The sequence below is a fragment of the Sphaerodactylus townsendi genome, linkage group LG01 (assembly GCF_021028975.2).
Source record: "Sphaerodactylus townsendi isolate TG3544 linkage group LG01, MPM_Stown_v2.3, whole genome shotgun sequence".
In the NCBI taxonomy this organism is placed as follows: domain Eukaryota; kingdom Metazoa; phylum Chordata; class Lepidosauria; order Squamata; family Sphaerodactylidae; genus Sphaerodactylus; species Sphaerodactylus townsendi.
The window spans coordinates 37,787,666-37,805,253 of NC_059425.1; the positions used below are offsets into that span (position 1 = coordinate 37,787,666).

A 17,588-nucleotide genomic window follows, 5' to 3' on the forward strand; every position below is an offset into this window, starting at 1 on the left:
AGTCCCAGAGCTCATCTCCAGCCCACCCCCCCAGCTTGCAGTCCTACCCTGCTAGAGCAGCATTGGCAACGGCTGCAGTGGGACCTGACAGAGCGTGACCAAGTGATCTCCAGTCAGGACTGGTTGCTCACAAAATGTGAGTGCCTCACAGACTTGGCTCCCCTCTGAAGCATGGCAATTAGTCCCCACATGGATAAAAAGGGCTGGTTGCTGCTTCATGCCTTTGCAAACAACAGCAGCTCATGTTGATGGCTGCCCTGTTCTGAACTGTGTGTTAGACCTAACTTCTGGATTATAACTCTGTTTATGGACTTTGCTGAACTGATTCCTTGTGGACTTCCTTGTATGACCTTTGCTGAACTTGTGGACTTGCTCTGTATGGACTTTGCTGCACTGAGGCTTGTGGACTTAGTTTGAGTGGACCCAGCTGCACCAATGGAGCCGTGAGCTTCTGTGAGTTTCTTTGCCTATCTCATATAAAGAAAAGCTGTGAGTGTTCAATACACCTTGCCTTGTGCCTCCTTTGTGGCCAGCCCATGACAGTAAATCACTGTTCAGAATATATACATATTTGTATGAACAAACCTACTCATATATCAGAAAGTCTCCTCCTGTTTAGTACAATAAGTACTTCCTGTATGGACATGTGCACATCTGTTTGAAAGAAAGAGCCAATGCACATTCCCTTTCCAAATGAAACTGAGGACCAATACTTGGATAAATGTGCAGTTTCAATCAGATGTTCAGTTGCATGTGTGTTGAATGTAACATGAGAATTACTTGATGCCCATTTTAAAAATTAAAGTGTACATTGTAGTGCATTCACAGTGCCTCGTGACTTCTTTAACATAGGGAAGTAGAAAACATAAAACTTCAGATTACATGCTGAAACCGGTGTGGAAACAACAAACCATAAAATCAATGAAAAATTAAATAAAGAAGGCAAATGGAGCTATTCTGATCTGAAGTGGATTTGACATGATTTTTCATCCTCAGCCTCCTCTTTGAATCTGAAATGTTTACCAAATGCAGAACATTATTGGGCTCCCAGGCCTCTCATGTCATATGTGATCAGAGTGATTGGTTTATTGAAATACCCTTGAAAGCAACGTGCAAACTTCATTTCGTATTCCGGTTGCTGCCTGAATCCTAGCTTGAATCTATGCCCCAGTCACAATGTGTTATGATTCCAAGCTTTACAAATGCTGTGACAAATGAAAACTGCTGAGAAAAACTGTCTGTGCCCTAATGAAAGAGCTTCCGGTTTCTTTCAAGGGTGATCATTTCAACATGGCACCAATTGTCATGCCCCTGGACTGTTCAATAATGAGAGTTCACGTTCGGATGATTTCTTTTATGGAAAAGAGCATCAGGAGAAAGCATTTAGACTTCTATTGCCAGAACTAAAGCTAGGCGCCAAAGCATTCTCCATTATACCCCACTCCCTGCCCCTCTACATCACCCAACAACACCCCCTCAGCACTAGTTCCCATGGAGGAGTGGTGCCTCTTCCAATCTCAAGGAGGAATGCACAACCTTCACTCAAAACAACCGACACTTTTCAGCGCTTTAAAGTGCAAAAGCCAGTGGGTGTCTAGCGAGCAGATTTACTTTCACCTGGAAAATGAGACTAAAAGACAAAAGGCAGATAGTAGTTCGAAAGAGAAAGGGAGCCACCACTGGAAGGAGGATGCCACATACCACTAAGGAGACATGGCAGGATAATCTGCGACAGGCACAGCAACTGGCCCCGTATCTCTCCCACCCTGATCTAGCTATTGTGATTCATGCAACGGTCACCTCCAGGCTAGACTACTGTAACTCACTTTATGCGGGCTAGCCTTTGGCCATGATCCGGAAATTGAAACTCGTATAGAACGTGGCAGCCAGGCTCCTTACGGGAGCATCGAGAAGGGACCGGATTACTCTGGTCCTATACCATCTGCACTGGCTGCCGATCGAGTTCCAGGTCATGTTTAAAGTGTTGGTCTTGACCTTCAAAGCTATTCACAGTCTTGGACCTGCATACTTCAAATGTAGTGAATGAAAGCCTTAATGATATCTCTGTTTTTATTTTTATTTTTTTGGTGGCATTTAGCAACTGTTGGCACTATTTCCCTGTTAGTCATGATTTCAATGAGATTTAACCAAATGTTTTTAAAGATATATTTTATTATGTTTGCATAGAATTGATACATAATACAGAAAAAGAGAGAAGAAAAGAGAAAAACGGCTCTATATTAAGAACTAGTTGAACTTCAAAAATACTAATTACAATTCAAAGTAGTAAAAACAAAGGAGAAGATACATAAATTTGGCAATCCCTTCATAGTAACATAGTTGTTGAAAAGATATACATTTATTTATGCTCTTATGCATTAAAATTATTTTAATAAAACATAAACATATATTTATTAGTGGCTTTTCTCAAAAGTCAATTCTGGAGTCTTCAAAAAAGATCTTCATCTGTAAGACATAATGCCAATTGTTTTGTTTGATTTGCAGTTTTTATAATTATTTTCCCTGTAGATAGGAGCATTTCTAAAGCAAGTAAAATTTTCCAATTATGTTCTGCTACTTCTTTCAAGGAAATTTGTCATAAAAAGTTAGGCTCACTTTTCTTCAGAAGTATGTTCAGTGTATTAATCTTCCTTTCTACTAAAGGTTCTCTGTAGGTCTGCTCAATATCAAGAAGATCATTAACTGGAATATATTTTTGTGGACTGTCAACAAATTCATTTTCAAGATCTACTTCACTTGTTTCTGAATCTTTAATTATAGTCATAGTCAAAGCAAGCTCCTGGTTGAAATTCTTTAATTTTAAAAAAAGTATTTTCATGCATTAAATTCTGATAGTTTAAACTCCTCTTTTAAAACTTTTAAGATCTTCTTTCATATTAGTCTCTGATTGACTTATCTTTCGAAAGATTAATAAAAGTTGTTTGATCATCTCTGCTGAGCTTATGGACATTTTAAAGTTAAAAAGAAAGATTAGAATTAGAATTCTTTCTCAAATCCACAAAACAGCATCAACACAGAATGTTTCTTTGTAATGCACATCTAACATTTTAGGATTGTCGTATTTTAGGATTGTGTATTTTAAGAAAGTGAGATTTGAGATAAGACTGTTTCTGTTCCCATGATCCGGTAAGAACAGTCTTACTACAAGTTATTAAGCTACCCCATCTGAAAATCTTTAAACAAATGTCAGCCAAAGTTTAACTCATACCTCCAGTGATCTTTTGCTTTTACAGAAGGATGTTCCAAATGCTTGTAAATCACTCCAAAATCCTTTCATCACCACCCTTCTCCTTTATTGCTCCAATTAGGTACTTGCCAATCTGTAATGTATTTAAGTCCACAGACCTTGTATTTTCCAAGATTTTGTAATCCACTTGGAGATGTAGAGCCTCATAGCTGTCCAGTCCAGGCAAAAGGAAAATACCTCCAACCTAAGAGACAAAAAAAAACCCCCTGAATCGAAGATTTTGGCAAAAGGATCTCTCAGGTCTCTCAAGTATCCACAAATCACACCCAAAACTCTCTAATCACTATCCCTCACAGCCAAAAAGAGTCCCACACCTCTTATCAAGAAAGTAAATCAACTAGTTTATTGCAGTCCAGTCATCTTGAATGCTTTTAAGTCTGGAAGTCTTAAAATCCAGTTTGTGCCATTCAAACAACTCACAATCAACATACAAAAAAGGCTTCTCTGTCTTCTTTCATAGGAAAATGTCTTTTCTTTTAAAAAAATCCTTCAGTACTTAAAAAAAAACCTTAGTGCTGATCCAAAAGGGAGACTTAAACAGGAGAAAATGAAAGTAAGAAATTTTAAGGGTGGAAAGGGAGGAGTGAAGAGGGCTGTTTATTTTGCCAAAATAGCACACTTACGTTCACTGATCCTGAATAGTTACCAGAGCTAATGGGTCAAAATAAACACAAACTAGCCCACCTGTCGAATTAAAGGTCCTCCAAATGACTGAGGACGCTAGAGGCTCAGTCTTTAGCTGGCTATATGCCTCTTTCAGTGACTGCACTCAGGACCAACAAGCTCAAACTAAACAAGACACTATGTCTTCCAGAAATCTCAGATTTAACTAAATGTTGACAGCCATCATTAAGAGCAATTTAATCCATTCAATTGAAGGCAGTGCTTCTTATACTGGACACATGGGCAATCCTAGACAATCATGGATCCCTCTTAGAACTGAAAAATGTCTTATCCTCAGCAGAATCTCTGGAAAATCACTAAAAGCAATCTTAGCCTTTCTTGGCTTTCAGCTCAGCACTCACTTGTACACACAGCAGTACAGATATACCCATGTGTTCATATCCTCAACCGTGAGTATGTAAAGTGCTCTCAAGTCACAGCCGGTTAATGGTAACCCCAGCAAGGGGCTTTCAAGACAAGTGATTAACCAGAGATGTTTTGCCATTGCCTGCCTCTGCAAAGTCTTTTTGGTAGTCTCTCATCCAAGTACTTATCCTGCATAGCTTCCAAAATCTGATGAGATCAGACTATACTTTGCTGCCTACCCATCCATCCTCAGCCATATTAATATACTTATCCATCCACATCTGAATAGGCTCAATAAAACTTCAGATACTGTGGAGGAACAGGTCTCTCACACTCCCATTTCTTCCCATGTAGGAGTGAGAAAATTAGTCAGCCATCCCAGGTCTCCTGAACACAGCACCGTCTTCTACTTTTCCATTGAAGGCTCAGCTCCATGTTTTGTCTTGCTATTGAGGGGAATAACAGGTTTAGTTGTTCACTGCTGCCCTTTCCCCCCTTTCTCCCCCATCTGGGAGATGTGACCAGAACAGGGGCTTTAACATGGGTCATAGAGATCAGTTTAGCCACATTGAAAATGTCAAGCAGTTTAATAAGAAGACACTAAAAACCTAATGTGTTTAAGAAGTGCACACAAAGAACTGAGAAAGTGCTAAAGAAAAAGTGATTGCATAAATATCTACATATAAATATAGTTTTCTGTTCTTGCATCTTAAATATCCCCAGCAAGGGGGGGTGTGTGTGTGTGTGTGTGTGTGTGTGTGTGTGTGTGTGTGTGTGTGTGTGTGTGTGTGTGTGTGTGTGTGTGTGTGTGTGTGTAAAGAGAGAGAGAGAGAGAGAGAGAGAGAGAGAGAGAGAGAGAGACTGTATAATTCTTGCAGTTGGAAGCAATTAGAAAGCAAGTCATCAATCAGGTTCAATACCTAGCAGTAACTGAGTTAATACCATGTGCTCATGGCTTCTTCTTGGGAATTAAGATACAGACAGGTATAAGATGGCTTGATGTAAAATGGAGACTTTTCTTCTTCCTTGAGCTCAGGGATTTTACTCCCTCCCTTGGTCCCCACATTTGCAGATACTCTTTTCCTGCTTATTGTTGAGTCCACTCCATTTCTTGTCCTCCTGAAGCTCTATTGCGACAATGATTTTCAGACAGGACACCGGTTCCTTATTATTATCCTCCTCCTGGCTTGGATCATTTACATTTCTATAGCACTGATGAGCTTTGTGCAAGGCAGGTGAGCCATCCTCATTCCTTCTATTCCCCCCTGACAGAGAGTCAAAGGCAGAGGTAGGATCCAACCAGTTCTCACCACTTCTCTAATTTTTTCAGAGTGCCGAGAAGGGGTTACTAAAGCAACCTCCCTGCCCAATAGGGACTGGAGGTGCGTGTGTGTGGCGGCGCCACTGTTTGAATCCCACCACCATTGGAACCTGTTATTAAAATTTTTGGATCCCACCACTGGTCAAAGGTATATTTTACACTCTGAGCTTATACAGAATGTTGTTGTCCCAGTTATTGTCCTTTTGGCCTGTGAACTTTGGGATAAATCCTGGCATGCAGGGCACCACATATACATATAATAAGATTCCTGAGATTACAGATGGATCGGGGTTCTTGTGCTCTTTGTCTCTGACATGCTTTAAATATGCATTGTTGTGCCTTGGCAGTTCAAATACTGTGATCATACATTTTGACTGCATTTGCAACTGAAAGGCTCAGCCACTTAGGTGAAGGATAGTGACTAGCTTTTATGTTTGATTTAATTATTTGGCTTTCAACCTTTTACGTGAACTCAAGCGAATGTTGGATTTTCATAATTCTTAATGGAGTTTAAGTGGAGTCTTCAGGGCATATTGTTGTGAGAAAAAAAGACAGTGATCCAGTTATCATGACAGGCAATGAAAATAAACCTTTCTATAAGAGAATGGTGTTGACAGTTGCCATCATTCCTTTCAAAAGCATTCATAAGTCTCTAGATATTTCCCACTTCTTTCTGACTTTTTAAAGCACATAGCTGTAGTAATTGAAAGGCTCACTGGAAGTGGAAAGATAAGAGGCCTGGACTTGCCTACGTATTTGGCATTTTTACTGGAAGTTAGGCAGAAAGCAAGAGAAGACTAGAGTCATAGCTTAGAGTAGACCACATGCTTTGTGTGAGTTCAATCACTTGTATCTTGTGTTAAAAATTATCTCTGGTGACCCAACAGAGAAGCATCCCTGCTCATCACTCTGTACTAGGGATGTATTGATCATGACCTGCTGTGCACAGATCCTTGAAAATGTGCAGGTTTATTAGATCCATTTTAATATGTAAAATGTTGGAAGGTCTGGACTAATTCCGTACAAGTAGGAATTTTTTATAAAGCACAGGGAAGCATTCAAAAACACAGCCCCTGACTTGTGCGTGCTTCAAAACAGCTGCTGTTATTGTTTACTCCGTCTCTTCCTCACACAGGATTTTTGTGTTGCCATCAGCAATGTCAAGGAAAGGGAGAATGAAACCAACTCAGAACAGCAGTGTGCTCTTCTGGTCAAAGCAGCTTTTCTCTCGGGGTATTTTGTATGTGTGCTTGGTCACAGTGGCCTGAAAACTTTCATCTGATTTCCATTTAATAAGAGACAAGAGGGTCAGATGTAATGTTAATTAAAAATAGATAAATTCCCAAAGAGCACACAAAGGCAAAGCCTGCTGTACTTGTGGCTTGCCCAAATGCTCTCAAACTCGTTTGGTGATCCACAAGGAGCTTAACCAAATTTCTTTTCTTAAAAGAGGGAAAAGGCAGGCAAGGAAGAATTATAGTGATGCACCCAGGTTTTGTGAAAAAAAATATGCTGAGCATATGAGAAGATAGAATATCTTTGCACTGCAGCTACTAGTTTATAAGGAAGAAGAAGTTACTATAACAAAGATGTGTAGTAAGAACATAAGAACATAAGACACAGCCTGCTAGATCAGACCAGAGTCCATCTAGTCCAGGGGTCTGCAACCAATTGGCCATGCTGGCAGGGGCTGATGGGAATTGTAGTCCATGAACATCTGGAGAGCAGCAGCTTTGCAGACCCCTGATCTAGTCCAGCACTCTGCTACTTGCAGTGGCCCACCAGGTACCTTTGGGAGCTCACATGCAGGATGTGAAAGCAATGGCCTTCTGTTGCTGCTGCTCCTGAGCACCTGGTCTGCTAAGGCATTTGCAGTCTCAGATAAAGGATGATCAAGATTGGAAGTCATACATCAACTTCTCCATAAATCTGTCAAAGCCCCCTTTTAAAGCTATCCAGATTAGACCATCACCACCTCTTGTGGCAGCATATTTCCAATGTGCTGCTTTTCTTTTTCTACCAGAACTCAGTGCGGGCCACTGAACTCTAATTGGACAGACCATTCCACTTCAGTGTCAGTTACCTGGGAAGCCCTTCAAGACAGCAGCAATGAGGAAAACCCTTTTCTACAAGCCTAAGTGAAACATTCCAAAATGTAGTATTTTCAACCTAAAAGGGGGACTTTGGGTGAAGATAGTCACAAAAGCTTTCACTCACTTGTTCAGCCTTTCTTACTGTTTATTCAGAGTTCTGGCTGCAGGAGAAAGCAGAGTTCTGGCTGCAGGAAAAACAGAAAGCATATTCTATAGCTGCCAACCTCCAGGTAAGGCCTAGAGGTCTCTCAGAATTTCAACTGATCCCCTACTGCAAGCATCATTTTCCCTGGAGGAAATGGCTGCTTTGGAGGATGGAGTCTATGGCACTATATTTCATAAGGCCCCTCCTATTTCCAAACTCTGCTTTCTGTAGGCTCCATCCCCAAATCTCCAGGAATTATATAACCCAGAGTTGGCAACTCTATTCTCCTCTGCCCCACTCTCAAGCTACCTGCTGTTACCATTTTTGTTTTTGCCATAATTAGTCAGGAACCATTACCCTCGTGTTGATTTGGTTTGAAAGACTACGTGACCAATCATATTTGGCTTTGTTCTATAGATGACATCATGAAGTCACATCAGAGAAAGGCCTTCATTCTAATGGGAAAAAAAATGAAACAGTTGTTAGGATCTGGTGTGAGGGTGATCTAGCTGTGACATCTGTCATCCCATTGAGCACCAGAGTTGATTTGTCTAGCCAACAGTATCCCTAGTGTGCTGCCTTTCTTTTTCTACCAGAACTCAGTGGAGGCCAGTGAACTCTGATTTGACAGACCATTCCACTTCTAGATCTAATAATTATCACCTTATTCCCCCAAACCCTTTGCTTTCCCAAACTTATCTACTCAACTCTATATAAATACTAGGCTTGTGTGGAATCTCTGCAACTGTGATTTGTGTGTGTGTACTTTTATTATTTTACTTTTCTTAATAAAATTGTTAAACTTTTACTTCATTGTGGAGGCCCATCATTGTAAAAGTTGGCAACAAAGATCTCAAGCTTACCTGACCTCTTGTTACAGCATGGTCTGCCCTTTGCTAATTCATCACTCTAAAAGGGGCAGACCTCAGCATGTTTGATAACACTCACCATTTCATGTGCTCCTGAAACTGTGTGCTCTGTGGAAGAAAATGATCATGCCAGATAGGTGGCGTATACAATTCTTCAGTCAAGGATATACAATAGCAACAAGCCCTGGACGATCCCTAAGTTCTTTGCTGACATAAGGAAGACAGTCACTTTCCTCCTATTTACAGGGTCACTTTGAAATAGTATGGAAAAGGGAGGTCTTTTTTGTGATCCGCAGCAAAAGCGGTGAAATTGAAGTCCTAGAGCAGTGGTTCTCAACCGTCCTAGTGCCGCGACCCTTTAATACAGTTCCTCACATTGTGGTGACCCCCAACCATAAAATTGGTATATATAAAATATATAAAGACCAGTGGTGGGATCCAAAAATTTTAGTAACAGGTTCCCATGGTGATGAGATTCAAACTGTGGCATAGCGCCAATGGGGCTGGGCGGGGCATGATGGGGGCGTGGCTGGGCATTCCTGGGGCAGGGCATTCCTGGGAGGGGCTGTGGCAAGGACGCAGCCGCTGCGCCAGTCCTTGGGTGGAAAACGAATGCACGCAGGTGCAGGCTGCCACGCACGCTGGTGCACCTCCTGCTAGACTGCTTCAAGTTCTGCACGCTACTGCTGAGAGGAGGGGCGTAACTAAGGCAACAATCACTTGGCAAAATCACCAATTAGTAACCCCCTCTCGGCACACACAAATCATTAGTAACCTACTCTCGGGAACCTGTGAGAACCTGCTGGATCCCACCTCTGATAAAGACTGTTTTCTGATGGTCTTAGGCGACCCCTGTGAAAGGGTCGTTCAACCCCCCAAAGGGGTTGCAACCCCCAGCTGAGAACCACTGTCCTACAGAGTACCTATTTTAGTATAGTTCTGCTTTCTACCAACTGCTTTTTTCAATTTCTCAAAATTCCCACTTACTGAGGCATCTGCTCAAAGGGTAGACAATGGGAGCACTCTAGAAATCTACCAGCAGAAATGTTAATGATTCTTCAATAATGATCATGTTGGCTTAATTGCTTCCAAAGCTGGAGTTACAAGAGGAGTTTTTTAATGGAAATGACCAGCTAAGATTCTTCAAGAAACAATTCTATTTTACAACTAACTCAAAGGAATGATGTAAGAGCCTTCCTAACAGAATTACATGGGGGTTCTGTTTAACATGATTGCATTAGGTTAATGAAGCAATCCACCAAAGAAATATATTCAACAGACCACATCAATTAGCTGGGAAATTAAAAGCAATCCTATAATTATAGAACATTCCTGTTATAGTAATTATATTAGCCCTTCTTACAGTCAGATCCTATGGGTTGCTGTGCTAGGAAAGCACATATGCTGAAAAGAGTTGTACTATAGCACAATTTATAGCCAGCTGCTAACCCAGAATGCTCCTCTAGTACAAACAATCAGATATATCATAGCAAGGATGTGCAAAGCTATTGTAAAATGGTAGTAATGCTGAGCAAGGCATGGATAGCAGACAGAGCCAGTTATAGAGGATGCCTTGCTATGCTTAGAAGAAGGGAAGAAGACAAATCCTGGAGAGAAGTTAGCATGGGGGCAATCTTTAGCCATTTCAAATCCTTCCATAAAGTATCAGTAGACCTGGCATGCTGGAAGCAGAACCCACATAGAAGAGCATCCAGCCATTCAACAAGGACCATGTGATTCAAGGGTCCAAAGAGGTTCCACCTGGATGCACCTGGCTCCTCTGAGCAATTTGCTTTCACATACTGAAACCACCTCTTCAGCCTGTCTCTCTCTCTCCCTTCTTCCCATGTGGGAGGGGGAAGGACAATTGCACATAAACTCCCACGCCACCCCTGAGCTTCTGTGCAGCCTATAGGGGATGCTTCTGAATTCTTCCAAAACTTGAATTTCTTGCCCAATTCAGCTACTCCAAATTTCCTGGGTTTATTTCTGAAATGGAATTGACATATTAGAAAATCTCTGTTATTTCATGTTTTATTTCTGAATTTTATAGAGAGTACTGCATGTGCACGGGGTGTTCCAGCTTTCAGTGCATTAACATATTTTCCTTTCTACCAGAGTGCATGTGCACACTGATAAAAAACAAAAGTATAAACTCAGCTGAGGTGTTATATGTTAGTAAGAAGTACATAAACTCTAAGCAGAAAGTCAACAGATGTGAGATGGTTTTAAGATAATCAAATCACACAAAAAGAAAAATTAGCAATAGGGCATGTGATTCATGAATCTTCTCACTTCACATTTATAGATGTGGTAAATTATTCTACAAAGCCATGGTGAAAAGGACAGGTAATTTAACCTTTAGTGCAATTATTATCCAGGTTCACTGTGGTGCTGGTGAATAATGTCAAGTTCAAATCTATTATTACAAAATTTTGGGGTTGTGGAACCCTCCAGAATCATTCTGGGACTCAGCTAGAGTATTCAAAAGATACAAGCCTGCTAAATCTCTAGGCTCTGGCACTTGCCAGTTAGGAGTAGACACTATTTTTATAAGTATTTTACAGGTTTGGGTTTAATAGTCCCAGAACATTTCACACACACAAACACACCAAATAAGCCAATTCACAGTACTGACTTTTCAGATTGTTTGAAATTTTTTGCGTCTAGTAGACCTAAACTCAAAAAATTCCTGCTACCTCCCAGCTCTACATAAAGCAGACTCAAAGCCCAGTGTTCAGCTCTGCACCTTCTGCCTCCCAACTCCAAGTGCAGCATTGGCAGGAGGTCCAAAATGGCCTGAATCATGCTGAATTTTTTTGAGTCAGGATCTACTTTTCAGATCTGTAGAAACTGCCATCTTATTTTTGGGTGAACCTTCCCCAAATACCAATGAGGTATTTTTCGTTTGGCTTTAGCCAAATGCCCACACCTAGTGCCAGTGATATCAAGATCTATTAATGTGCCAGAATCTATCAGTTGCTGATCAGGCCCAACCCTGAATGGTGAATTTGGTAAAATGACATGGGATTACAACTGTACAAGATAAATGTTTAATGTGCAAATAAGATAGCAGTGAACAGATACTTGCAACAGATAGTTTCACTGAACCCAGGTAAATAGGTTCTTGCTTCCAAAACTGCAGAAGTTAGCCAAGTCCAACTTCTCCTGAAGTCCACCAAAAGGATTAAATTCCATCAAATTACAAGTTGCTACAACCAGACTGCAATTTGTAGCTCCCAAAACACACGCCTACAAAATAACAATATAATTACAATAATAATACCACTTATACTGTTTAATCCCTCTCATTACTAAGAAACTTCTAACATATAGAGTTTTCCAGTTGTTTTATAAAAGTGATAACAGCCCAGAAAAATCTTAACTAGCTTACCAGCAATCAGACTCTACTGATAACCTTTACGCACCCATCCTGCCCCTACTTGGCTAAACCAACAAGTTCTTGGACCCAGACCAGCTGGTTAAATTTAACATCTCTGTGGTAGAATGAGATGCCTGGAGGACCTGTTTTCTAGTCTGGATCATATGGAAATTGCATTTCCCAAAATGCCAAGAGCTATGACCATCAGCCCAGTAGGACTTATTCATAATTCATTTGGCCTTCAGATTAAAGTCTAAATTAATTATGAATCAAAGTTATTTATTTTTTTCAGAAGTACTAAGAACTGCCAAGTACTGTCCAGAAAATTTTATAGAAACCATGGCCTTATCCTTGCATAGCCAGATTCAGAACAGTAGCATTTGGTATTTTATTGCTGAAATGTTCTGTTGATATTTTACATAGGGCTGTTGTTGAGGGAAGGGTAGAAATCACCAAAATAAAACTATTTTCTTAATTAAGTGTGAGGCAGGGGGCAAAGATTGGTTGCTAGCTTTATTCACATAATATTTGCTATCGAACGAAGCACATGAAGGAATAAAACAAGATATTTTACTGAGACAGGAAATGCTTTATTTATTTTGTGTGCTACTTGACAATGTGTTAACATTAAAGGTTAAAACTAACAAATTACAAATATGTTTTAATTGATTTTCCTGGCTTTGGACATGTGTGGGGGGATGAAACAGCACCAGTTTGAAACTGCCTTCTCTTTTCTTTAACCAAAAAGAGTACTTTTGGGGAAATAGTTAAGAAACCTGTATGTATGGAAATGTGATATTACTACATTCATTCAGTGATTCATTCATTTATAGAAATGTGACAGCACTGTTTGTTTGTTTGTTTGTTCGTTCATTCATTCGTTCGATTTAATATACCGCCCTATCCCCTAAGGGCTTCTTTATCAGATCTCCATTAATGCTGGCCCTGTGTAATGTTTATCTCATTGTTCAAATAAGTAAGTCTCTCACAGTCACAAGTGGCAACCAGCATGATTTGTATCTGCAGTAGTTAGAGTCATGGAGTAGGATGTAGGGCAATCAGATTTGAACCCCCACTCTGTCATGGGAGCTTGCCCATTTCTGGGTCTGTCACACTCTCTCAGACTAACATGGAGTTACAACTGACAACAGTCCTGGGAGAGCTGAGTAAGCTGGGCTTGCCAGGTTGAACACTTTAGTTGGCAACGGCCCACCATCAAACTTTGCTCTCTGCCTCCCCTCCCCCCCAGCTATCACTTGATAGAGCAGGGAGACCAGTGAGGGAAACATAGCCCCAAAGTATTCTGCAGTGTCACTTCTGGCTGTCTAACCATAGAGTTTCAGATGAATCCTAGAGCATCCCATGATGCAATGATGTTGCATTCAGTTCTGCCAGAATCTGTTTTTTCTGCCTTGCAAGATGCTATGTTCTCCTTCCCATTGCTCTATCAAGTGACAGCAGAGGTGGGAGCAAAGTTTGATGGTGGGCAGTTGTCAGCCAAAGTGCTCAACCTGGTGAGCGCAGCTTAATCACCTCTCACAGAACTGTTGTTGAGAGAATGTGGTGAAACAGTGGAGAATTATATGATAAGCCCCTTCAGCCCCCACTGAAGGGGAAAATGGGATATCTTGTATTCTAATAGTAAAGTCAACAAATCTTTGGATACTTAAACCAGCTGACTGAAACAGTGAACAGGCAAGACAGATCTTTGTACAAACCACAAACCAGTCCCAAGTTTGCAGAAAAATCAAAAATCTTCTTTTAAAAGGACATTGGGGAGTTTAAAAAGGCAAAAATGACAAAAAGGAATATCTGTAGCTTTAAACAACAAAGTACCTCAATGGCTGCTGCTAGGCAACCACAGATTCCAGACTTGGTTCTGCAGTATAAAAAGGAAAGGGGGGGAGGACTCTTTCATCCTATTTTGGCATTTGAGATTAGACTCCCTGGAGGACTGCCAGTTCCAGGTTGGGAAATTCCTGGAGATTTTGTGGTAAAGTCTGAGGAGGGCAGGGTTTGGGGAAGTAAGAGTTCACAGCAGGGCATAATGCCATACAGTTCACTTTCAAAGGCAGTCATTTTCTACAGGGAGACAGATATCTGTTAACTGAAGTTCAGTTGCAATTCTGGGAGATCTCCAGGTCCCATTTGGAGGTTGGCAACCTTGGGTCTGGCAGCAACCTCTGGGTGACTTCAAACCTTTTACTTCCGTGACTCATCTAGGTCTGGCTGCTTGCTACTATTCAACAGCAGCCCCCCTATGAAAACCAATGTGATGTAGTGACTTAGGGTCTGGGAGACCCAGGTTTGAATCCCGAACTTGCTGTGGAAGCCCACTGAGTGATTATGAACCCATCACTTTCTTTCAGCCTAACCTACATCAAAGGGTTGTTGTGTGGGTAAAAAGGAGAGGAGGCTAATTTAAGTTGCTTTGGTCCCTAACATGGAGAAAGACTGTAGTCTTCCAAGGTTGGGGTGGTGGTGAAAACTTAAGACAGAGAGGCAGATAAAAATAGACTGGCTGTCAAGTGAGAAGAAGATAGGGCTGCCAACTCCAGATTAGGAAATTCTTGGCAATTAGTGGGGTGGACCCTGAAGAGAATGGGGTTTGAGGAAGGGAGGAACCTCAGTAAGGTATAATGCCATAGACTCCACCCTCCAAAGCAGCCATTCATCTGAGAAAACTGGCATTGCCAACCTTCAGAATTACAATTGATCTCCAGATGACAGAGACCAGCTGCCCTGGAGAAAATGGATGCTTTGGAGGGTGGAGTCTGTGGCATTATACCCAGTTGAGGTTGCTACTATTCCAAGGCTGCACCCACAAATCTTCAAGAATTTCCCAATCTAGAGTTGCCAGCCCAAAGTGGGAATGGCCTCTGTAGTTGGGAGATCCACTGTGATTCTAGAGGAGCAGCCACCATCACGGCTGCTGTGAGGGTGGCAACTGTGAGGGTGAGGGTGTTAGAAAGAGTGATGGGTGGGGAGCAAAGGAGAAAGAGAGTGACATGCATGGGGGGAGAGAGTAAGAAAATGGGTGGCAGAAGGGAAAAGAATGAGCAATTTAAGGAGAGAGGGAAGGAAGCAAAGGTGGGAGAATGGAATAGCTGGTTCCATAAGTTTCTTGCCGCTCTCCACTTGTAAATAAAAAAATAATCTACAAATTCCATAAGGTCTTGTTACTAGGGTCACTGTTGTAGTAGCAGGTGCCAGGGAAGGAGGCAGGGCTGTCTCTAGTAAAAACTTCTGGTTGCTACCACCCAACTCATACAGGGAGATGAAGAGAGGGAAAAACTTATTTCTGCCTCCCATATTCCCTCCCAGTGATTTGCCCAGGGGGAGCAGCATGCAGACTTACAATGAATTTCATTCTGAGCCATAGGCACAAAGTTATACTGCTTCCTTGCGATCAAAAGTTCTGGAGAGCCAGTGTGGTATAGTGGTTAAGAGCAGGTGCACTCTAATATGGAGAACTGGGCTTGATTCCCCACTCTGCCACTTGAGCTTGTGTATTCCAACACATGCCAACTGGGTGACCTTGGGCTAGTCACAGTTCTTCAGAGCTCTCTCAGCCCCACCCACCTCACAGAGTGTTTGTTGTGAGGGGGGAAGGGAAAGGAGTTTGTAAGCCCCTTTGAGTCTCCTTACAGGAGAGAAAGAGGGGATAAAAATCCAACTCTTCTTCTTCTTGAAGTGAAGGCTCTTTATTTGGGATTTTGTTACAGTGTGACCATAGTAGCAAAATTTGATAGAAATAATTACCATTAAAACTGAACCTGTTTGGGAGTCAGTTATGTGTAAAAATATCAAAATAGTGCTCAATCAGCAAATGAAGTTAAAAGGTCATAAAAGAAACAAACCCATCAGGAATGCCAACAATAAAAATGAGGGGGGGATTATCAGAATGTAGCTGCAAGGACTGTAATTGAAATATATCATCCACTGCCTCCCTTTTTCATCAAAAGGCATCAACTCCAAATTTGTAATGTGTAGTTTGGACTTTACAGGGGAATAACTCAGATTTGCACTGCAAGTTACCTGTAGTCACTTGGAATGTTATTATGCATGGAGAGACCCAATCAGTGAGATGTTCTTAGCAGACCTCAGCAATTGTGCTAGTAACTCTAGAGTACACAGACTATGTGAAGACAATCAAAGGAGCACAGTCAACCTTCCAGCCTCCAGCAGGTAATTTTCTCCTACCTTGTCCCATCTGAGCATAGCAGTGCACCATTCTAACCTCCTGGGGTCAGAACTACCTTGCCAGGGTGAAGAGATCAACCTATTTGGCAGCCTATGTTCATCCATCACTAGATGCTTGCTAGCAGCAGTACATCAGACAGGTACAAAGAGTCAGCCACTGCTGTCAAAGGGACAAGAGGACAGTGTTCTAAGGCTGTCAGCTTGACAAATCATCTTCAAGTGACACCAAGCACCATTGTTCCCAATCAAAGATTCATGAAAAAGGCATACTGCCTTGTCAGTTCCAGATGCAATGTGACTGGCACCATAGCCAAAGTCATTGTTTTTCAGAATATCTGGAATAACAAACAGAAAAGGTAACAAACAAATGGAGGAGACATCTGGCCACCAACTCATGCAAGAGAAGAATGGCTGTCACACAAGGATCAGGTAGAAAGCAAAAGTCACAACTCAAGGTGTTTTTTATAGATCAGAATTCACACTTGTGGCAAGAAGAGCCATACCTCAGCACAACATCAAATGTAGTGCTGAAGTAGCTAACAGCCATCTCTGAAATATGTATTGATACATAGGACTGCCTATGCAGTGGATCTCAGCAACTTCCATTCTCCAAAGAGTTAAACTTAGTTCATGCTTCTCTGCCCTCCCAAATCTCATTCTCATCCTTTTTCTTATTAAGTATAACCAACATCAAATATGGAGAAGTTGGCCTTGGAAGCAATTTAATCGTTCTGGTTATACTCATGAGACCTAAAAAAAATGGATGCACCCCACTCTACAATGCACGTCTTCAATCTATATCTATAAATGCAAAATACCACTGACTGACTCACTGACTGACTCATCAAAAGAACTCAAAAACCACCAAACCTACAAAGTTGAAATTTGGCACACCAGTTCATTATGTGGTTTAGGTGCTCACTAAGAAAGGATTTTTCAAAATATTCAGTTTTACTCGAGTTATTACACATTTACTATTGAACTCTGGCCATCTGCGTTACTGTTGAACTCTGGCCATCTGCGCAAACATTCTAAAGGTGACAGTTAAAAACCTGCTTGCCAAGCTAAAGGATGCAGTACGGGGAGTTAAAATGATTTGTTTCACAGGAGATTTTAATGAAGGGCACTTTGACGCTCTACTTCCATGGGTCGAATCGACACGTTCTGATAATTCCCACCAAACAAGCACAATTGAACCAATGGTGGCCCAACTGGATTCTACCACCGACCTCCTCACTGCATACAAACCTGTTCCTTCTGTTGAAACAGCTAAAGGGA

General features: G+C 41.4%; 1 protein-coding gene across 2 annotated transcripts in view; it reads right to left on the reverse strand.

The window, feature by feature from the left end:
- Positions 1-2,330: 2,330 nt before the first annotated feature.
- Positions 2,331-17,588, reverse strand: part of CCDC85A (coiled-coil domain containing 85A) — a 357,640-nt gene continuing 342,382 nt past the window's right edge. The window contains exons 3-4 of one of the 2 annotated variants that reach the window (XM_048518170.1): positions 3,367-3,452; positions 2,335-2,466 (exon numbers count right to left, since the gene is read on the reverse strand). In XM_048518170.1, coding sequence (XP_048374127.1) covers positions 3,412-3,452 — 41 coding nt within the window. In that variant the 3' untranslated portion in view covers positions 2,335-2,466; positions 3,367-3,411. Of the gene's footprint in view, positions 3,453-17,588 lie in introns of both variants that reach the window. The other variant, XM_048518160.1, reaches the window with a different exon arrangement.